Source organism: Eptesicus fuscus, chromosome 12, assembly GCF_027574615.1.
Source record: "Eptesicus fuscus isolate TK198812 chromosome 12, DD_ASM_mEF_20220401, whole genome shotgun sequence".
Lineage (NCBI taxonomy): Eukaryota > Metazoa > Chordata > Mammalia > Chiroptera > Vespertilionidae > Eptesicus > Eptesicus fuscus.
Window position 1 is genome coordinate 59,772,975 of NC_072484.1, and position 23,675 is coordinate 59,796,649.

A 23,675-nucleotide genomic window follows, 5' to 3' on the forward strand; every position below is an offset into this window, starting at 1 on the left:
CATAAATTTCCAGCTCCTATCGCAGTATTTAGAAATGCAGGAAATAAAAAGTGCCTGGGAAGTAACAGATACTTAATAAATGGCCAAGATGAAAAGAAACAACATGAGAACTGTAAAAGCATTCCATAAACTTTGAAGCTTTATAAAAATACAAGGTATCATATGTATCTATATGATTAGATTGATATGATAAACAATCAGATGGTAAGCTATCACCGTGGCCACACTGCTGAAAATCAGGTTGACTGGCCCAGGGCTTATGAAACCTTGTTCTGTGGATGTATGCCTGTAAAAATATTTTTCTGTATCTCTAGCACCCTCTTGTGTCTCTACATTGTAATAGCACAGTAGGCCTTGGGCATTTATAGGAAAATTATCCAAACAAATTTATAATTGACATGTTAGATCTTTCACTCTTTCAAGAACTGTGCAAAAAAATAAAAAAAAAATCTGAGAGCTGTCTTGGCCTTTGGGCTTTAATTCTGTCATTTGGGACACAGGAAAATCTCCTTTTCCTCAATGACTGATTCTACCTGATCCATAATTTCAAGGACCTAAGCAGAGCCCTGCAGGGCAATGTGGGATCGCTGGGTCAGGCAGAGACCGCTAAGACATGCCAGTTTCCAGGGCTAGAGTCTCTCTATTTCCCACGCCACATCTGGAAATCCCATCTGCTTCATGAAACCCCTTAGCACCTCCCTCACAAACGTGACAGGCTTTGAGCATCACTCTTGCTTCATCTCAGTCCCTGGGAGTGGTGCCCAGCACTTTGTAAAGTCCCACTTTCTCCTCACCTGGGAGCATGCATCTTTTCCAGGCCATGTGACCTTCAAGTGGAGTAACTGATCAAACTGCCGTAAGGACGGCTCAAGTATTGGGTCTATACCCAGCATTAACACAAGAACCACTCAGATAAAGCTACCTCAGCACCCTTTGACACCTGTAAGAAAATGGATGGAGACTTCACAGGGTCATGAGTAATGGACTGACCTCACAGCCCATACACTCACCTCGGCAATTTTTAGCAGTCACAGCATCTCCGTAGAAGCCGTCAGCACACCGCTCACAGTGGGCGCCATCCGTGTTCCCAATGCACCGCAGACATTCCCCAGTGACGGAGTCACAGTGCCCGGCCTCCAAGGGGTCGACATTCCCGCTGCAGTTGCAGGGAACACAGGATTCCCCAGGCACTGTTGGGTTTCCGTAGTAACCGTCTGCGCATCTGCGTAAAACATCAAAAGAGGGATCCAAATAAATTCAATTTCTCTTGACATTACCCCACCATCCAGGGGTTCTCTGAACGGTTAATCAATCAGACTGAGTCCTGTTACATAAGATTTACTGTGAAAGGAATGCAACTCCAAGTTCAGGCATCCACAGATTTCCTTCACTCATTTATGGCTCCAAAATGAGCCATAAATCCAAGGGAATGTGCGCCTGCCCCAGCACTCAGGGATGTCACCCTCTCCCACGGACTGTAACCGGACTCTGCACCGAGACTTACAGATGGGAACAGACAACATTGGCCTTCAGGCTCCAGAAGACAGCTATTAATCAAACCACCACCCCCATGGAATTATTCAGGGTAATGGGATATTTAAATGTGTGAACAGTAAATACTGACTCCTCAGTGCTCCCATTGTTATTCATGAGAACTCAGATTAGCTCAAGGAGCTCAAAAAATTCCCAGGAAGTTTCAACATTAATTTTTAGTCGATATACTGGCTTTTCTATATAATTACAGGAAATGATAATTACATATCAAAACTCTAAACCCACACTTAACTACACATTTAACAATAAACACATAGAATTTATTAAAATAAATTTTCAATGCAACTTTTGGAAACAGTTGAGCGATGCAGTGTACCTCTCGCACCAAGTCCCTGAGTATCCCCGGGCGCACTGATCACACACCACTTCATCTCCGTCGTCTAGGTGGCACGTGGGGCTGAAACTGTCGAAATATTAGAAGTGAAAGCAATTTTCCAGTGGATTGTGTAGAATTTCTAAATAGTTTAAGTGCTCAATTTCTACCACTCCTGTCCTTACAAACTTTGAGTCCTTAATCTTTAGCCCAGATCCCAAGGCCCCTGGTCTCACAGTCAAGCCTATGGGCACCAGATCCTCACACCTGCTCATCCCTCAACCCAGAGTGCACTTCTCCTGCCCTCCCCTCCTCTGCCTGGATTCACCCAGTTGAACCCCAATGTTCAGTTGTCACCTCCTCCAGGAGGCCTGCTCTGACTTCCTCTCCTCTGGGTTCCCTGGCTTGGTCTGCCTGCCTCAGAGCCCAGTCCACACAGGCCAAGGGTGAGCTGGCTTACACACTTCAGTCATCACATTTCCCCAAGGACCCCTCTGCTGATCCAGGTCCCTTCAAACTAGTCCTGAGTCTTGGGGAGGCCTGTGAAGGGGCGTATAGAGATGGATAAGAGTCCCTCACAATTTCATCCCAGTAGCCCTGATTGTATCTGTTTTATACACTGGAGTTTCAAATAAAAATCCCCATGGGGGAATTTCTGGATGTGGGTGGAGGAAGTTCTAAAGGGTAAACCAGTGAGGGAGAGGGGCTTTCAAACCGCTGGCCTGCAGGAAGCATGGCCCAGCATGATGTGCAAGGCCTTGCACCTGACTGTCTCTTCCATCTGCCCTTGCGCCTGTGCTCTGACCACCTGCATTCCTCAGTCCTCAGACGGATCTGCTGATGCTGCCGCTGCCCACACTCAGTTCCTACCTAGGATGCCCTTCTCTGCTGCCTTCAAATTCCTTCTCACCCTTCAAGACTCAGATCAAGAGCTTCCTCAGAATCGTTTCTGGATAATTCCCACCGTACAGTGGACATTCCTCCACTGTGGACATGACCACACTGTAGATTCTGGGGGCGGGCAGCCACAACTGAACAGTTTGATACTCAGAGTACCTACCACAATACCCAGTATATCGTAGGTGTGCAATCAATATTTTTAATAAATTAAATGAAGTCCACCCATTCTCAATGAGCTGAATATTTTGATCATTATATCAAAAGCTTTTAAAGCCCAGGAACATGTTTAATTCATCTCTGTATCCCCTATACCTCCTAGCCCAGTGGTAGGCACACAGTATATACTTGATGAAAGAATTGATGATCAAGTTTAGACCAAAAGGGAAACAAAGTATGCAAATGTCCTTGCCATCACACAACTTTCTTTGCATAAATTAAGACACCAAACTTTTTTTTCCATTCCTCCATTTTAAATCATAATTAATGACCACTGGGCAAAATCCACACTCTTATTGCACACACAGTGCTGCTCTGAAGCTATCAACACGCATCTGGATGGAAATTCTGGCCATGTCAGGTGCCAGCTTACTTGTTGGAGGCTGAGGCGAGGGGGCAGGCACAAGGCTGGCAGTCCCCAGCAGTCCCTCGGGTAGGCCGCCCGTAGAAGCCAGGCAGGCACTGCTCACAGTGGTCCCCGGTGGTGCTGTGCTCGCACGCCTAGGACACATGCATGAAAAAACAGCTCAACTCTAGGTTCTGTAGAGGATTCTCAGATCCATCAAAAACAACTTGAAGTACAATGAAAAAAAGAAAGACAAAATGCTAAAAACTCTGTTATATGAGGGGTTGCCTGTTGAAAGATTAATAAAAATTTTAATGGGTATAAATGGAAGCATAAGAGCTTTCATTTCCAGCCACATCAGGATAACTGGTACCCTGTTGTCTTTCTGCAGGAAACAATTAGGAAACTGGGACAGATCTATAACGCAACTGTTTTCAGGCGCCGGGCAACAGAGTGTGCAGGTCTGTGATTTCCAGAGAACGAAGACATTGGGATGAGTCCTCCAACCATATGTCTTTCTGCCTGGAGACACTTGCCAAGCAGAATAGGGGTGGGAGAGGAGGGTCTTGCTGAGTTAGAGACAGAGGTCCGAGTTTAGGAAGGATGAACCTGCTGGAATTTGGGCTTCTTAGAGCAAGAGCTCCAGAAATCTACTTGGGAGACCCCTTCAAATAGCTACTGAATACTAAGCTGCTTGTGTAAAGAATACCACTTCTTGAGGTCAAAGAAAGGCAGGTGACCCATAAGCTGAAAAATTCAGAACTCAGAGAGAGCTCAAGACATTAGAATTCTAAGCAGTCTGTGTGGGAGACCCTGGTAAACACCCAGCATGCTCAGTAAAGACCCCAGATAGAAAATTAGTTCGTAGAAGTGCTAACCCTGCCACAGAGTAAAGCCTATACAAAAACTGCCCCCACAAAGTTTTTATTAAAAGCCTTGAAACAATCATGCTGACATGCAGGAACTTACCTGTCTACCAAAACAAATTTCCAAGTTCTTTAAAACAAAAGCAACAGAATCTAAAAACTCAACAATATAACATTCACTGAACAATATTCAACACACAATCAAAAACTATTGGATATGCTCACACTGCCCAAATCTGGGAGAATTTGGAATTCATGAATTCAGACAGAAAGCAAGTAGGTAAACCAATAAACATATGGGGAGGAGAGAGGGTTTTGCTTGTGGAAGAATGCTTCCTGCCAACCGACAAGCATGGGGAAGGGCTGGAGTTGGAGAGCCCTCCTTTTACAGACATCGTAGTAGGTACTGGGTGAGCAAGAATCCTCAATGACTGCAAAATCTAAGGGGCAGTTTGATGATGAATAGGATACTTGCATGGTCTTAAAGTGTCTCCCTCAAATTGCTGATTAATTACAAAAGAAAAGAACAGTAAATATATGGTGGACCAACAGCCAGCCTGTGCGATCAGAATGAACATCACCAGTGAGGGGGGTGGACATGGTGGGTTCCCACATGCCATGTCCTAATGAAGTATTCTGGCTGGAAAAGTATAACCCGAATCTATTCACAGGAAAATAAGAGAAGAACCCCAAAGGAACAACATTCTATTTTTTGGAAAATCATTATATCCTTCAAGATGCCAATGCCATTAAAGACAAAGAAATGCTTGCAAATATTTAGGATTAAAGGAGACTAAAGAGACATGAAAATAAAATAAAATATCCAGTCCTATATGGGGTCCTGTAATGGAGGGGAAAAATGCTATCTATCTATATATAAAAGCCCAAGTGACCATTCAACCGTCTGACTGGTAGCTATGACACGCAATGACCACCAGGGGCAGACACTTTGACTGGCAGCTATGATGCGCACTGGCCACTAGGGGGCAGATGCTCAAAGCAGGAGCTGCCGAGCTGTAGTGACTTGGCAACTGTGGTTCTCAGGTGACGCACCCAGAACCAGAGAGGAGGGAGCCCAATTCCAAGGTGCATCACCCAAGAACCGCCCTCTCACAATCTGGGACCCCTCAGGGGATGTCAGAGAGCCGGTTTCAGCCTGATCCCCGCAGGCCAGGCCGAGGGACACCACCAGTGCATGAATGCACTGGGCCTCTAGTAAAGGACATAATTGAGTCGGTTGACAACATTGAAAAATAGACGGTAGATTAGAAAAAGTAGAGTATTCATGTTAAATTTACTGCAGTTAATAACTGTACTGGGATTACATAACAGCATATACTTATTCTCAAGATATACATACTGAAATATTTAAAGATAAATGGACATAACGTATGCAACTTATTAGCAGGTAGTTTAGAAAAATCATGATTAGATAGGTAAATAATGAGAATAATAAACAGGGAAAACTATGAATAGTAGGTGAATCTGGGTAAGTGGTGGATGTTCTAAGTACTATTCTATTCCTACAATATTTGCATAAATTTTAAATCATTTCCAAATACAGTGTTTTTGTAAAAGCGGGGAATGGAAACTACTAAATATGAATAGAAGAAGAAAATAATGTGATCCATCACCAGGAGAAAAGTCTGAAAAGCAGGCAGAGAAAAAAGACACAGCAACACAGAGCGTCATACAGATAAGAATTGCACTTGACTTTCCATTTGAAACACTGCAAGCCATAAGCAAACGGAACAACTTTCAAGCACTGAAAGAAAAATGTGTAAAAACATATTTCAACAGTGAAGGTAAAAGAAAGCCTTTTTCAGATAAACAAAGATAAGAGAATCTGTCAGCCATCAGATTGCGTGGGAGAAATGCTGAAATAGTTCTTCAGGTGGCAGAAACTGATCCAGATGAAATATGGATTTACATCAAGGAGCAAAGAGCATCACAAATGGGAAAAAAATGAATAAATACCAAAGGCATTTTCATTGAAAACATATCTTTAAAAAGTAAAATCTCCCTGAGTTAAGTGGGCAGGAGGTGCACAGGAGAAAGAGATGGTCACACCGGCTGAGGAGGCAGTGCGGAGCTCCTGGGCAGTTGTATGGCTCCAGGGAACCCTGCCCCTGTTCTGCACATTCTTTCCTCCCCAGGTCCCCCAATCGGCCCCATCCCTGTGCAGGTGTCATCCGGAGCTTTCTCCTCTGACCTCTACTCCCCCGGCCTGTAATCACCCACCCCGGCCCACCTGTGAGTCCTCTCCTCTCATGTCCTCTCCCCTGGTGTCCACCCTGCTCCATTTCCTTTTATAGCCCTCCTCCGAGAGCCACTAATTTTACAAACATGTTCTTCATCCAACAATTTAAATAATAGGCCCAGTTTCTAACTATATGCTTTTCTATGATTCCCGAGGTTGATGGAAGTTTTCCCGTAGAGTAAATTTCATTTGTATTACATCCTTTTGTATCAGGATTTCATGAATTTCATTTAAGTTTATCCTGGACCAGAGCTTCTAACTTGGGTAACTTGAACGTGTACCCAAATCACCTGAGTTAATTATTGATTCTGACTCCAGAGGTCTGAGAGGGGCCTGCGATTCTGCATTTCTAAGAAGGCTCCCAGGTGACACCCACGCTGCTGGTCCTCAGATGATATTTTAGTAGCAACGTCTTAGACTCTTTTCATTCTCCCCACCCCCCTCGGTTTTGATAATCAGTACAAATCAACTGGCCTTGATAAGCAATTACATGCTTACCCAAAATAACTAGTTTTATTAAAATACATGTGCTTATGTACAATTGCAACATGCCTGTGATATGTTCTCTTTGCTCAAAGGGCCATATGGGGTCTTCTTTCTCTTTGGGAAAACTATTTTGTAGCTCTTTTAAAGAACCTTCCAAAGGTTTGCTTCCATGTGTTCTCAGGTGTGTGCCACCATCCCCCCACGTGACCATCTCTGTGGTGGGTCTGGTATGTAAAGGATGGAAGGCTCATGAAACTAGGGAAGAAAAACATCTTCTCTTGATTGGAAAGGAAAGACATGAGGGCCCAAGACATGCACAGCTGCATTTTATGCTCCTCTCTTTGCAAGGCAAAGAAACTGGCTTCTCTGGGACAAGAACAGGAGAACACAGAGAAAAGAATCAGGTCTAAGGTAAACTATGGATTTGGGGTGATTATGATGTCAGTGTGGGTTCACCCATTGTAACAAAATGCACCACTCCTAGTGGGAGGTGCTGATTATGGGGGAGAATGTGCATGTGTGAGGGCAGGACATATATGGGAAATCTCTACACCTTCCTATTTTGCTGTAACCTAAAACTGCTCTTCAAGTAATGAAGTCTTAATGAATAGGAACACTAAGGAAAAACGGAAACTTCTCTCTAACCAACTACAAATAAAAGGTCAATTACTGAAAGTTAGAGAGCTATGTACAAGGCCAAGGGCTATCCACAGCTACACAAAAGGCAGAATTAAAGGTTTCTTTTAAAAACAGAACAGAAAAAAAAGCCAAGTTAAACAGGTAAATGATGCTATCAAGTTTGATATTCCTTAAATATCTACATTTTTATTATTTTTGCTTCTTCAAACATTACTTATTTAAAAAAGGAAAATAACTTTACACTGGAAAATCCTGGCAGACACCACCTTATTCAAGTGACTTTGGCTAACATCCCCAGGAAGAGGATAGTGACAAAACAGGGGACACTGTGGATATACCACCTCTGTATCTACCTGCCCCAAATGCATAACCTCCACCTAATCATGAGAAAACAGCCCAGCCCAGTGGAGGGACATTCCACAGAATGCCCAGCGCTCTTCAAAAGCGCCACCATCGTAAGACGAGGAGAGAATAGACGCTGTCACAGGTTAAAGGAGATAAGAGCACTGCGTACAGTGTGGGGTCCTGGGTCTGAATGGAGAAAGGACAGGCATGGAAAACTGACGGAATCTGCGTGCAGCCTGCAGTTTGGTTGATGGGACTGTGCCAGTGTTAATTTCTTAGTTTTGACAGCTACTAGGTGATTCAAGATGTGAGTGTTAGGGCAAGTAGGGTGACGGTTATACAGGAACTCTACTTTTGTAAATCTAAAATTATTTCCCAAAATTTCAAACTATAAAAATTACCATTTATGGTGATTCAAGCTTTAAGGGCAGTTGCTGTTTGGCATTTCCACTTAAATGCGAGTGTACATTTTTGTAAATACATACGGATGCAAGCACGTGCAAATACTCTTCAGCCTACCTGCAACTGGAGCCCTAGGTGGCAGGACCACGACCTGCCGACCACCCCAGGTGCTGCCAAAAGCCTCTGCAAGGCTGGCCTTGCACACCCACTGGCAAAGGGAGAGACGTTTCAAAGCAACAACCTCATCAAGCTGTGGGAAGCTGTGCGCCTGAGGAAACAGCCCAGAGGACTGAGCCTGTGTGCAAACCATCATTTCACACAGTTCTATAGACACTCTACTTAGAGAACAAAGACATGAACAAAGAACAGAATGAATGCTGTACTTACAGAAAAAAGAACAATTAGGCTCTGGAGAGAAAAAGCCATCCTGGCATCTTGCCAGGATCCTCTCGAGGGTTCTGATCATTTTCCCTAGCCCTGTGACTCAATCAGTCTCTTTTGGAAAGAGTGTGAACATATCCCTGTAGGATGAATGGGATTCAGCTAATTAACATATGCATTCACTCCATCTATGAGGAGTGAATCCATCAAAACTCAGGAGTGTGGCCTGGCTTCCAGGCATAAGAGCCTAAAAGAATTCCTGATTGAAGTTAAAAACCAAGTCTTGCCCTGTATCTGCCCCAAAGCTCATTCTCAAGATTAATTACATATTTGCTAAGTCCTGTTTCAGCTCATATTGCATGAAAGATTTGTTTAAAGAGCTGATCCAAGCTAACAACTATAAAGCATTACATATTGTATAAATGAGTGTGATTATTAGTTTTATTATCCTTCTCATGATATATTATTATGTAATATAATTTTTTAAAAAAATCCTCACATTTGCATTGAATCATCTGATCCTTTTTATTTAATCAGTGGACAATGCTTTCTACCTTTATATGGCTTCTTATGGTTTTATAGTCTTGCAAAGTAAATAATTACTTTTCATTATTCTAATAAAAACTTACAATGAAGTTATATACCCCTTTTTCACTATCACCAAAGTAACATATTTTTCCAAAAAAGAGAGGGAAAGCAGGAAATATTTTATGACATGAACTTAAATCTGCAAATTTCCTTTGGGGTTTCAAGGGGAGAAATATTCTCCTGTGGAAGAATCACGTTTTTAAAAAATCACTTCTGCACAGCAGATGACTATGGGGTGGGTAGGAGGGGGGAGTTCAAGGTTTTGGTAAGACTCACCAAGCAAATGCCTTGAATATCACACTCAGCTGCATGGCCGTGGCATTCACAGGGCTGACAAATTCCTCCAAAGAGTATTCCATCCACACGGTAATAGCCAGAGAGGCAGGACTGCAAAGGAAGGACAGGCTGCTGAACCATCGTCCCAATCTATTAGAAACATACACTGCTCGGTGTTCCACGGAGAGAGAATCTTATTTCTTTTCCTTTTTCTTATTTTCCCCAAACATCTTTATCAAGGCATCATTCATGCGCCTTTATAAAATGGACCCATTTTAAGAGTACAGTTCAAAGACTTTTTAGTAAATGTACCAAGTTGTGTAACCATCACTGTATTCCAGATCCTTATTTCTTTTTAAAAGTAGAAACAAATGGACAAAAGCTTACTGAGTCAGCATACAGCTGTGTGGAATCCCCACCCCCACCCCCCAATATTGTTAGAAATCATGTCATAACACACAGCCCTTTAGTAGTGTTTCAATCGGGAGAGTTTTTTCCCTCAACTTTATTTCTTTTTCTCTTGCTTCAAATTCATTAAATGTTGCTACCAAAGTGTTCAAATGCAGGTCTGAGTCAAACTACATCAGTTTACCTGAGCAAGCATTACAGGTGTGCTTTTGGGTCTGAGTGCCGAGGAGACAATGAGGGCATTCAAGGATGCCTCTCCCTGCCCACGAGGAGCAGAGAACCACTCCAGACACAGAAATTCACTTAGTCCTTGTGACAACTCTGAGAAATATCACCTCTATTTTATAGACATGGAATCTGAAACACGGGGCAGTTAGATAATGTGCCCATTGTGCCAGTGGAATGACTCAAAGCCAGGTGTGCATACCTCCAGGACCCGCGTCCACCACCTGCCCAGGGCTACAGCAGCCAGGAAGTACATTTACAATGTAGACTGCGGGATGATTTGTTTGGAGGCCAGCACATGCGCAGGGGGGTCACGGTAGAAGGGGTACAGATTTGTTTTTTATTATAAGAATGCTTAAAGAGTCTTTTCATTCTATAGGTAATATATAAATGCATTCATTCACACTGACCATGGGAAAGTTCCCTGACCCTTCTCACAGCCATGCTCCCCTTGTCTGCAGATGGGCACTGAGCAGATAGCCGCCTGGAGCCCTGTGCGGTGCCTAGATTACCAAATATCCCGTTTCTGATTCTTTAAGTCAGTCAGCTTCTGAGTAAGTAACAAGTTCTTGTGCCTAACAGAAACACTTGAAAACCTGTATTGAGCTTCTTGTTCTTACTTTAGTCACTGTCCCATGCACATCAGCAAATTTCCCTCCAAAGCCTAGTGACTCGGTTTCCAGCAGCAGCTGCTCATTGCTGCCCCCGCCCGGTGTAGCTGGCCTCAATTTCTACTTCCATGATTCTACCTGCCTGCGGGCTCTAAGCTGTCTTATTCCCATATGCCACATGCTATGAGGTGTTAGAGTTTTTTATCCATTAAGCATTATGCACTCAGGGACCAGAATCTATAAATATTTGCTGGGCCTAAAAATAAATGTTTCAGATCTAAATAAAAGTTCATTGGTTTAAAAAAAAAAAAGCACCCTGATTCCTAGCCAGTGTGGCTCAGTTGGTTGGAGCTCTGTCCCATGCACTGAAGGGTCATGGGTTCAATTCCTGGTCAGGTCACATGACTAGGGTTGCGGATTTGATCTCCGGTTGGAGCACGTATGGGAGAAAACCAATCGATGTTTCTTTCTCTCTCCCCCACTTTCCTTTCCTCTCTCTCTCAAATCAGTAAAAGACATATCCTCAGGTGAGGATTAAAAAAAAATTTTTAAACCCTGAAAAATATTTAACATAGAAATATTTCATTAAATATTCACACCATGAAAACTTGGGCCAACTTTACGAACTGCAAAGTTTATAATTAATAATGATTCATAAAAACAATTAAGGATTAAATGTTCTCACTTCATAAAAAAATGATTGCCAAGAAATCACAACCAATGACAAATGTTCATAATCATAATCAATCATAAACAATTAGAGGCAGGATCACATGATGTTTAACAGATGGATGAAGTTCAAATTCTGATTTGACCACTTCAGTTTATTAATCTACCTCAGTTTCTTAATCTGCAGAACAGAAAGCATAGAAGTACCTGCCTGAATGGTTGTTGCCAGGATTAAAAGAGGTAACAGAAAAAGAGCTCAGGATAGTGTCCCTCCAGAGGAACCAGATTTCTTTAAACAACGTCACTTCCAATATCCCTATCGTCCCTCAAAGTCTGAAGTTTAGAAACGCTGAATTTCTAAAGTTAAAATTCAAATGTGCATCATTCCATCACTTTCTATGCATGTTTCTCCTTAAGAAAAAGGAAAAGGAAGAAGGCAGGACAGGAGTGTTACCTCGCAGGAGATCCCTGCATAGCCTTGGGGACATTCACAGTGCTCCACCTCGGTGGCCAGCGCCAGGTCTATAACGTTAGGGCTAGCTGTATCCAGAGAGACAGAATCCAACCTACATACAGAGACAGGGGTCGTTATCCCACTTATTTGCAAACAACACCTAACATGAAGGCAGATTCTTAAAGACAAATCCAAACAAAATGGTGATATGACTTTTTTTTTTTTTTTGGTTAAGTGAAGATTTTCATAATACACTTTCTGGAGCTTTCATTATTCCTTGGAAATGCCTCCAATATTTGGCGCAAAGACACACTGCTACTTAAAGACTGTCTATGTCACCCATTCCGAATTGAAACACTTCAGAAAAATTATTCCAGTCAGTTGTCTCATCTCTAATACAGATAAATTGTACTTACTAATAAATGTGTAATTCTGCATTTGTTTTTAGCTGCATCCAATGATTATGCTTAGCCTAGCACTGCCAGAAATTGATCTTCTCAAAGTAATAAAATGACTAAGGATAGATGCATTAGCTTAAGTAGACTGTAAAATCTAAGACTGTTTACCTCAGGAGGGTAAAAACCAGATGCAGTGTGGCCCAGACAACTGTCATCTCATCAGGCATTTCTGAGAAAACCACCCTGAAGGTTTCTCACCCTGACGTCAAGTCTATCTCCTACTGGGTACATTTGTCTGACAAATAGTCTGGCATCTTCAATAAAATGATAGCAATAAAAATAACTTTAAGACAGCTGATTCTACTAGCTGTGTCCTTAAAATAATTGAGTAAAATATAGTAAGCTTAAAATATATAATGATAAATAAATACAAGAGTGAAGTACCCTCCTTTTCGATACACACCTGTAAAGAGCCATTTTTGCAGAATTGTAGTTGGCTCTGATCAAGAGATGGGTCACATTGGCCAGGACAGTCATCAGCTGATCTCGATCGATCTCCCTTTTGTTATTAAAGTCTCGGAAGTTCTCAGGCACAAGTCTAACCACGTTGAGGTACTCTTCGTAGGGCTGCAATGACAGGCCCTCAGCCTGGGTGCTTAAAGTGAGTCCATTTCCCTAACATTTTGAAACAAGAGGAGATATATTTATAATTCCATGTCATGATCAAAAAATGAAAGCAAATTTTGTAATCAGCAACATGGCTTTTCATTTGTGCATAGGTCCTTGGGTACTGGGGTCTATAACTCTTGGTCTGGGACTATCAGTGATGTTTCACTGTATTCCTCTCAGAGGGATTTGAATAATAAATCTAAAATCTGTGTCCTTTGCTAGGATGCAGGAAAAAAAAAAATCATGCATTTGCCCACAGTTTTCCTCAAAGCAACCAATCTGATACCCCTAACCTTTAACTGAAGAAAAAAAGTAGAAAAAGTAAATAAATATACTTCCTACTTTTCATAAAATTGCTGTTAAATTCCCTGTTAAAAATTAAAGATTGCTGTTAACAAAATGTGTGTTTGGCCTGTAGTTTCCAAGTGCTGCAGGTTGGGGCTGGAGGGACAGGGCACTAAAGGGAACGGAGAGGTGCAGACACTACAGACCAGAACCCGAAATGGTTTCTGACCACCCTGGGAACCTTGTGCACCAGGCCGAGCTGGGGCTTTGTGTGACGGGGAAGAAGAGGGGTGAGGAGAAAGAAACAAGGGACAGGAGGGGTGAGGATTGAGGACAAACATGACAATGCGTCTCCTGTCCCCATCAGGCACTGCTGCCAAATCATTCATGTGGGGGCAATGTGGGAAGAGGGGAAGTGGCCTTAAAGGGCCTATAAGGTAGTTCCATGTCAGAACAAAACTCATCTCCCTTTAAAATGTGACAAGGCGGTCAGCTGTAGAGATCAAGGCTGGAGTGACAGGTGCTGCCCTGAGGCAATTCCAGAAATAGGCCCAAAGACAGAATTCTCACACTCAGTCCCCTGGTATCCAGAGGAGGCAAATCACTGCTACACTGCCACCTGGCCATGAGCTCCTTGCTACTGTGGCCTCGCTTAGCCACTTTGTGTCATACAACTGTCATCCCACCAAGCTCTTCAGCTCTGTAGCAAAGCAATGTAAAAGCAATTACCTTAATGATGACATCAGCATGAGACATGAGGGCGCTGTCCACTGTCTCCACTGGAATATCATAAGACACCGTGTACTTCAGGAATCCACCGAATGCAGTCAGCTGGAATGTTTAGGTGAGAGTGAACACCAAGGCGTGGGGAGGTGCATGACCGTAGCCCCTCAGCTAGGGGAAGTGGTTGTTAGGAGCCATCTGGAAACAACCAGGCTTTAGGTTGAGGGGCCGTGATATGTGAGGAAGTTCACATTAAAGGCAGCGAAAAGAAAGCAGCACACACGAATGTTTTGTTTAATGGACATTATAAAAATGCAGGACTTTCTTGATGCATCAAAGAAAAATGTACTCCTTTTTAGAGGTCCCAAGGTAAATACTATAAATGTCTGCTAATCATATAATAGGCTTATCTCACTTAAATACTCTAGGGTGGAGAGTTTGATCCACAGCTATAATCTCAAAATTTTTATCTCATTGCCCTGTCTGTAGAATAATAAGAAACCTGTTTGATCGGCTAAAGAAAGAACTAGAGGATTTTCTTCCTGACCAGATATCCTTTGATGTAAAATAGAGATTTTATTTTTGCCAGGTATGTTATAACAATGTAATGTTCAGAATCCAATATTTATACCATAAAATTGGAGAGGTGATCTGAAGAGACAAAGAACAAACCAAGAAAACCCCCACAAAACAAAAAACTACTGACCTTTGATGATATATGCATACTATAAATAGAAAACATCTTCTATGGTTATAATTTGATGGGAAAATAATCATTTTCAAAAATAGACACTATATAAACATATATAAAACAATCTATAAAATAAAAATATAGTCATCGAGTTAACTAGAGATTTCCCAAGCTACATGACCTACACTGCTATGCAAACCTAGCATTACATTAAAACACACCAAACTCATGGGAAGGGGAGCAAAGCACTACAGTTACTGAGAGAGATTCCACGGGATACATCTTCAGATTAATCAGAATCTGCAGGACAGTGTTATAATTGGGGAAAAAGGGACAAAGTTACTGAAGGGAAAGGTTAAATCATATTAACCAACTTTCCACTTTGTAGAATCCCCGTTAGTATTTTCTTAAAATGGAAAGGGTTCTGCCTGCTCTTAAATGTGAGCAACCTGAACTTTATGTGAGCAAACATCACCATGATCATGAAACCAGGGGGCATAGCCATAGGCCCTATGCACAGCCTTTCCAAGAGTCTTCTATACGTCAGACTAAAATAAGCACACAACTGACTAACAAACGGGAATGTGACTGTACTTCATGGAGGCCCAGGTGACCCAGGGACCCAGAGGACAGCAGGTCTGTCTTGGGAGAAGGGACAAGACTTCACACAACAGACTGTCTATGACAGGCCAGGAAGAACCAAGTTCCCATTTCATGATGTAACAAAAAGCCAAACAAGGATAAAAAAGACACCGTGAGTCAGGTGAAGGTAAACGCTGTATAATTTTCTGTCAAACACTCAAGTGACCAATAAGTCAACTTAAAATGCCAATACAAGTTCTTTCTTAATGTGCTCTGAGACCTTAGTCTAAGACGCTACCATCAGAAGTACCTTATTTCCGAGGTAGGCCTGAGGGGCCGCCCAGTAATACTTGGAAGTCAGCCGATGCATGACTGCGGAGTTGTTGATGCTGATTTGATGACGCCCGCCCAAGGCGTCCTGCTGAGATGGGATCTTACGTGGACTGATCAAGTCGGTGATCTGCCACCCGGACATATCTTTCACCTTAAAAAAAGAATCCAAGAATTTTAGAATTTGAAGTAGAAGTCGCTTTAGATTTAGCCCAGGCTAGAGCTAGTATGTCCACAATAAAGAGAGCCGGAATGCTTAAGTAGGGATGCAGTTTAACACCTGGGCCCATAGAAGTTTAGGACCTGTGACCCTTTTACTTGCCAAAGAGCCAGAAAACCTGAGTAGGGGCCACACGTCCCCCAAATCCAGATCAAGTGCAAGAAAATATGTGAGCAAAGTTGTGAAGATCACATATATATTTTTTAGATTAAAAAATAGCAAAAGAACTGCCCTAACCAGTTTGGCTCAGTGGATAGAGCGTCCGCCTGCGAACTGAAGGGTCCCAGGTTCAATTCTGGTCAAGGGCATGTACCCTGGTTGCGGGCACATCCCCAGTAGTAGGGAGTGTGCAGGAGGCAGCTGATCGATGTTTCTCTCATCGATGTTTCTAACTTTCTATCTCTATCCCTTCCTCTCTGTAAAAATCAATAAAATATATTTTTAAAAAATAGCAAAAAACTGAATAAATGCATTAAATAAATTGTCTTTGCTAACCATGACTTCTCCTTTGCTGTTGCCCCCTGCTTTTTAGCCAAAGGCCGAAAAGTGTATAAAAATAGCCTTCAGATCCCAACCTCCCAACTTGTCACCTACATAGAGATGACAAGTGATCACACATAGGAACTCACTTCCATTCTCAGGTATTGCTAGAAGTTTCTCCTCCCTCCCCGCAACTGCCCCATTCCTCACCATCCTGATGGAAGGTAAGGGAAGGAGGGAAAGGAGATTCAGTGAATAGCATCCCCACCCCCACCTAATGCTGAGTACAGGTCTCCTGAGATGGGCATGGGGAGGAGAGGTGGTTTTAAGTCCTCCCCTGCAGCTCCTCCCTAACATCCCGCCATCACACTGTTCCCTGCTAGTCACAAGTTGGTATTCCCCCTTGAACTCATCCTTCCAGAACTCGTTCCCAAAACAAGTAGGGATTCCTTGCCTATCTTCATCAACCCTGTGACACCTGCTGCTGTTCCCACCCTCTCCAGCTTCTTAGAGCTGGAAAATTCTGCAGGTCCCCATGTTCTGTGCTTCCTGGACTGAGACCAGTGTGGGCAGGGGGGGGGGGGCGGCGTAGGTGAGATCCGATCTCACAACTGGATGCATTTCCCCACAGAACAAATTTAAACACAATGCATTCTACAATACCTTAATATCCTATAGTTTTGAATAAGAACATGTATGTGGGGACAAACACATAACCTAGGAAGACACTGTAGCCACACTTTAGTAGTAGGCTGTCTTTGATTCACGCCCATTGTCATTCCATATGAAGGAGAGAGGCATTACAGGAAAAAATCAGCCCTGTGGCTTCATAACACAACTCCTAGAAAGCTCATTTGAAGGACACTTTTTTTTTTATCCTCACCCGATTATATATAAATGTTTATTTGTTTCAGAGAGAGAGAAACATCAATTGATTCCTCCCATATGCACCCCGCCTGGGGATGGAACTTGCAACCAAGGTATGTGCTCTGACAGGGAATAGAACCACAATCTTTTTGGTGTGTGGGACAATGCTCCTAGCCGCTCGGGCAGGGCAGAGGGGTACACTTATTAAGTCCCACTTCCTGGACGGTGCCCGCACCTGACTGATGGGCCAGGAAAGACTGTCGCAGACGTCGGAAACGCCAAAGCAGAAACACTCAGAGCAGCCCTGGGGGTTTCTTTCCTTCAAGTTATAAAATCCTGGCTTGCAGCGATCACAATTTTTCCCTTCAACATTTTCCTGCAAGTTAGAGTAAAAGATTAGTTTTTGAAACCAGTAGATGGACAGAATAAAAATCACATTAGCATAGTATTAAAAAGAGGTGTTTGGTGATTCAGAAAAAATGTAAATAAAAACATGCTTACAGTAATGTGAAGCCTGATGATGTCAATATTTCCAGAACAGATATTTTGAAATGCCTGTCATTTGATTTTGTAGTCAAGAATGAGGCTGAGACTTAGAGCGAGGTGTCCCAAAAACTGTATACACACACTTTGAATAATTATAAAGGCAATGCTTATTAAAGTACATTTCATTTTCAAAATTGAGATATCAGTTGTTAAGGTGTGTATACATTTTTTGGATATCCTGTAGATAAGTGACACTTTTGTATTATTTTGTTTTGAATCTTCTAGCTTTGCTGATCTTTCAAATATTTTAATATTATTTGGCTATGTGACTGTTTGTCTTATTTACAAATGCTCAAGATTATTTCAGTCATATGTCACATGTGCCTAAGACTCAGCTTACATGGAAATAAGCACATAAATTATAATTGAAAGTCCTTAGAATGATAGGGAAAATGGTTATTGATATCAAATCGCCAAATAATATGCCTCCCCAGCCACCTGCCTTTAATGAATATCCTTAGAAATTTAGTGTGTTCCTGGTTCTCCTCCAAACATAAAACTGAAAAACAATGTCATATAGGAAGTGACAGTCAAGGCCTAAGAAATGCAGTGTTTGGTTTCACGGAGGAAGGAACAGAAATTTCTCTGGAAAATATACAGCCATTGCCCAGAGGCACCAAAAAAGAAACCCAGGTGCCCATCCAAGTCCAAGGACATACCCTGTGGCCAACATAAAGTGGGGAGTTCCGCCTACACCCTGCTGCTTTACTCGGGAGCTGGCCATCTGAGCCAATGGAATGTTTTCCTTTTCCTAGAAACCTCAAAGAAAACTCAGGGGCAGCTTTAACTCCACGTACCTTGCAGAGACAAGGCTCTGAGCACGGGTCCTCGTTCACGCTGCCAGCCGGACTGCAGTCACAGCGGACACAGGCTGGGTAACCCTTGTAGCCAAATTGGCAGCGGTCACATTTTGCTCCTGTGTAACCTTCCTTGCATGGACATTGACCTGGCCATGTCCCTGGAAGAAAAGAGTGGCAATGACCCAACAGGAAGGGAAAAGATGTTTAAAGCAGGGTCAGCAAACTGTATCAGCAAAAGGCCAGGGAGTAAATAGTTTAGGCTTTTTGGCCAGAGTCTGCTGTACTCAGCTCTGCCATTTTTGCTTGAAAGCAGCTAGAGATAATATATACACAGATGGGCCTAGCCCTCTTCCAATAAAAGTTTATTTACAAAAACAGGCACTGTCAGATATGCTCCATGGACACAGTTTGTCAACCCCTGGTTTAAAGAAAGAAAACAGAGATGAAAGCACGGAGGCTGCTGGGAATGTAAAATGGTGCAGCAGCTTTGGAAAACCATTGGCCACTTCTAAAAATGTTAAGCATAGCTCCCCCCCCCCGCCCCGCCCCCAGCATGGCTCAGTGGTTGAGCATGAACCAGGAGGTCACAGTTCGATTCCCGGTCAGGACACATGCCCGGGTTGTGGGCTCGATCCCTAGTGGGGGACAGGGAAGTACAGGAGGCAGCCAATCAATGAGTCTCTCTCATCAGTGATGTTTCTATTTCTCTCCTTCCCTTCCTCTCTAAAATCAATAAAAACACATTTTTAAAAAATGTCAAGCATATAGTTACCATATGCTCCAGCAATCCCACTCCTATGCATTTACCCAAGAAAAACAGAAACATACATCCACCGAAACACTGTGTGCCAATGTTTGAAGCAGCATTATTCGTAACAGCCAGAAAGTCTACCAGTAAACAACCTAAATGTGCAACTGATGAATGGATATACAAAATGTGAAATATACATACAATAGAATATCTGTCATTCAGCAATAGAAAGGATTGGAGGGCTGATTTATGTTACACCATGGATGAACCTTGAAAACATTATGCTAAGTGAAAGAAGCCAGTCACAAAAAAACACATATTGTATGGTTCTATGTATATGAAATGTTCAGAATAAGCAAATCTATAGAGAGAAAGTAGGTCAGTGGTGGCCTAGGGCCAGGAGGAAGGGTGCGGGAAATGGGGAATGGGTAAAGGTTTTTATACGGAGCGGTAAAAATGCACCAATATTGGATTGTGGTGATATTTGCACCCATGAATATGCTAAAAGGCATTATACATATGAAATAGGTATACTCTATTATATGGCAATGAATTATATCACAGTATAAAGTTTGAGGGTTTGGGGGGTTGTTTGTTTATTTCTTAAGCACAGAGGCGGATGGTCAGGGGCAATAAGCACTCTCTTTGCTTTTAATGCCAGCTTTGAAACTTTCTGGTTCTGTACCCTCAGCCAAGTTTCTTAACTGCTCTGAGATTGTTTCCTTGACTGTAAATTGGGTTAAATGATTTCTATCTGTATGGCTGAAAGTTAAAATGATATATATCTATTGTAAGTGAACCCAATCAAGGGTAAATGTCATCATCATCGTCATCATCCTCTCATTAACAGGGCAGTTAGAATCAATTCGAATGTGTAATGGACCCTCCACATTGGCAGCGGGCCCCACAGTTGGCACTTCCTTTCCTGCAGGTCATTATCCACTTTACCTGCCAGTGACCGAGACTTTGATGGGGTCACAGAAGTCTTTGAACAGATGCAATCTATTTGGGAGACTTAGGTATTTACATGTCCATTGGCGAGTTTTTGAAACAAAAAGAACACTGACATTTACAGAGTTAACTGGAGGATTTGCCTGCTTTGTGAGAGGAGGTGTATGCAACATTCCTGTGTCTTCCAAGAGCTAAATCAAGTGATTGCTCTTTACTGTGTTCCACATAGGACTTTAAATAAGACTTATTTCTTCTTTCATCAAATGCTCAATTAACTTCTCAAATGGCATTTCATCACCTCAGCATTGCCATCTCCACACTCTATCTAAGTTCAATCATGATCCTGAATTTGCTTTATTCCTGTGGCCCTTAACCTTTAACCCTGCCTGGCATTGTACTACAAATGCACGTGTTTGTATAGAGTTTGCCTGTGAGCAGGAACCTTGATCATCTTGTTCAAATATGTGTTCCTAGGTCCTAGAAAACTGCCTGACCCACGTTAGGTACTTGATAAATATTTGGTGAACAAAAGAATCAATAGGAAATCATATCACCAAATTACTACACAACAGTAATAGTTCTTTTAGGGGCAGAAACAGAATATTGGAAACTAATTATAATTATAAGAAATATTAATCATGCTCTGTTAACCATGATGGTTCTGTTCTGATTAGAGAAAGCACATTCTAACCTCACTGAGAGTTGTACTCCCTGGAACATGGGAGCTAACATCGGAATGCAGTCCATCCTCCTTCTGAGAACTGCCTATCAGTATGGAAAGATTTACAACCTCATGGCTGAAACAATTTAGTCCAGGAGGCACCTGCTCTTTACAACCCCCTGCCCCTATTACCGGTAATCTGGTCCCAGGGTGCCTGGAGGCACCCACCCTCCTGCAACTGCAACTTTCCCCTCCCCCGAGCCCGCATGACTTGTGCCTACTTTCCCATGCCTGTAATTCCTACTTCCCCACATAATCTTTGTCCTTCTGTCCAATATAAGCAGCTGGCTTATGGTGGGGTGCAGAGCAGATTTTTGTGGATGACCTGCTGCTCTCCCATAATGCCAGCATTATTGGAATAAGTGCTCATATATGATTCAACCCTGACTCTGCTTAATTGGCTGAAGTAGTGACAGGCAGCCTGAACCCTTTTGTTGTCCGGTTACAGTTTCACTATGTATAAATCTTCCACATACACACACACACAAAAAAAATAAATAAATAAAAATAAAAAAAGAAAGAAAAAAGAAATCAATTAAAAGCACAATTTACCTCTGTGTAAGTCAGAATGGAGATCATCCTTAATACAGACAGAACTGAGGGACCCCAAAGGGTCACAGTCACAGGGATGGCAAGGGTTGTCCTCATACGGAGACACCTGAAAGGCAGGGATTGTCCTGGATTATTTTACTATAAATAATAGCAATAATACCAACAATAATATCAATGACAAAACATCAATTTTTTATCCAGGATGTGACTAACAATAATTTGTGCATCCAAGAGGTGCAGGTCTCAGGAAGATAAGGTGAACTCAAGCTAGAAAGCCCAATCAGCTTTCTGATGGTGACAGCAGCTAGATTCATTAGCTCAGTGCCATCCTTTCCCTTCGTCACTACAACCCACTGCCCTCCCCCGCCTCCTGCTGACTCTCAGAGCCATAGATAAGCATCACTTACATGTGCATCTGGTCACCTATGACCAGACCACCACAGTGATTCATGAGACAACTACATTCCAAGTCAATTGAGGATCAACTTCCTATGGGCAAGATACAGCTGCTTTAGTTACTGGCTGACTCTCTGCATTGACAGTGTTATAAAACTCTGAGATTACACAGCCAAGGAGTCCTCAAATTCAAGTTGAAGAACAATAAGTGGACATCCTAATCTGAGCAAATAAACAAGACTGATAGAGTAGGAAATCTATATCTGGAAAACACTACTAGCATAATAAGAATATTAAAGAAATATTACAAAAGAAAATGAGCCTTCAAGATTGACATTAACACTTGGCGAAGTCTCCTTTCCACTTTAAGAAGACAATGAAGCTCAGCTACGGAAAAAAAGAAAATTCTTACCTTGTGTGGTCTATAATATCCATCGATACAGGTTTCACAATTGATTCCCATGGTATTCTGCAGGCAATTTATGCAAACCCCTCCTCCTTTGTATTGTCCAGCAGTATTCAAACTTTTCTTCTGATTTGCAACACTTTCATCATAGTAGCAGTCTTTTGCTTTATTGTGGCAATTACATTCTAGAAGAATATTTTTAGCATTTCAATTAATATATATATATATATATATAAATATATATATATTTATTTATATATATATTCCTATATATGGAAAAACCTATGTAAGTTTCTATGACTATAAATTAACTGAAAATTATAGAATAAATAATTTTGATAGCATGTGGGCAATCTTATGCATGGCAATTGGAAATAGCTACCATAATTATAAATGTGCACTGTCGTTTGACCATCAAACTATCTCCTGGGATTATATCTTGCAGAAGTCCTTGCACATTTCTCAATGACATAGACAGGGGTAACCACTGCACCATGGCTTATGTTAACAAAAGACTGGTAATGATCAAAACACCTATGATAGCTGTTTTAATTATGTCACATTCATATATAATGGAATTCAGTGCTACTGTTTTTAGAAACAGATGAAAAAAAAATAAATTTTTAAAAATTAAATTAAAAAATACCTAGCATTTCATATTGCAAACATGGAAAGATTTTCATTCAAGATCTATTGTAAAGTATAAAAGTAATGCATTGAATGGCACTCATAGTATCTCAGGTTCTGTGTATAATCTGTGTGAGGTGCAAGAATATATCAATATAAGCTTTATTTGCATAAAACTTTCAGGAATAACATACTAGGAAATAATAAAAAGTGGAAAGGATGGTGATAGAAAGTAATGTTTTCACTATATACTTTTATATATTGTTAGGTGTTGGAATCTTATGACTATATTGCCTATTTAAAAATTAAATCCAAATTAATAAAGGATACGCTCATCTATGGGAAGGAGAATCTTAGATAAAATAACAAATCCATAAACATAAATTCAGGTTTCAATAAATAGTCTAAATTTTATTAAAGTAACCTGCAGATTTGGGAACTACTTAATTACCTAAAAGGAAATTTATTCATTACAAATATTGTTAAGTCACCATAAACTTAAGCATATTAAGAAGGGAAAAATGTTTACATTTTTCCAGTTCACAGAGGACTTACCTTCACACATGTTACCAGAAGAAATGGTCCCAGGCCTCCAGGGCTGCTGGTGGTACCCAGGACAACAGCTGCTGCAGCTCTCCCCACAGGTGTTATGCTCACATTGACACCGTAGTTTCTAGACAACAGGGATAAAAAATGGCTCCTGAAAACTTACCTGTATATATTTCTTAAATTTATTTTAAA

General features: G+C 41.7%; 1 protein-coding gene across 1 annotated transcript in view; it reads right to left on the reverse strand.

Moving 5' to 3' along the window:
* Positions 1–23,675, reverse strand: part of LAMA1 (laminin subunit alpha 1) — a 143,066-nt gene that overhangs the window by 69,823 nt on the left and 49,568 nt on the right. Inside the window, exons 7-19 of the mRNA XM_054723880.1 lie at positions 23,490–23,607; positions 22,314–22,492; positions 21,506–21,611; positions 18,528–18,688; positions 17,420–17,560; positions 15,598–15,771; positions 14,021–14,122; positions 12,801–13,012; positions 11,940–12,051; positions 9,573–9,683; positions 3,357–3,484; positions 1,871–1,957; positions 1,011–1,222 (exon numbers count right to left, since the gene is read on the reverse strand). Of these exons, the coding sequence (XP_054579855.1) occupies positions 1,011–1,222; positions 1,871–1,957; positions 3,357–3,484; positions 9,573–9,683; positions 11,940–12,051; positions 12,801–13,012; positions 14,021–14,122; positions 15,598–15,771; positions 17,420–17,560; positions 18,528–18,688; positions 21,506–21,611; positions 22,314–22,492; positions 23,490–23,607 (1,843 nt within the window). The remainder of the gene's footprint in view (positions 1–1,010; positions 1,223–1,870; positions 1,958–3,356; positions 3,485–9,572; positions 9,684–11,939; positions 12,052–12,800; positions 13,013–14,020; positions 14,123–15,597; positions 15,772–17,419; positions 17,561–18,527; positions 18,689–21,505; positions 21,612–22,313; positions 22,493–23,489; positions 23,608–23,675) is intronic.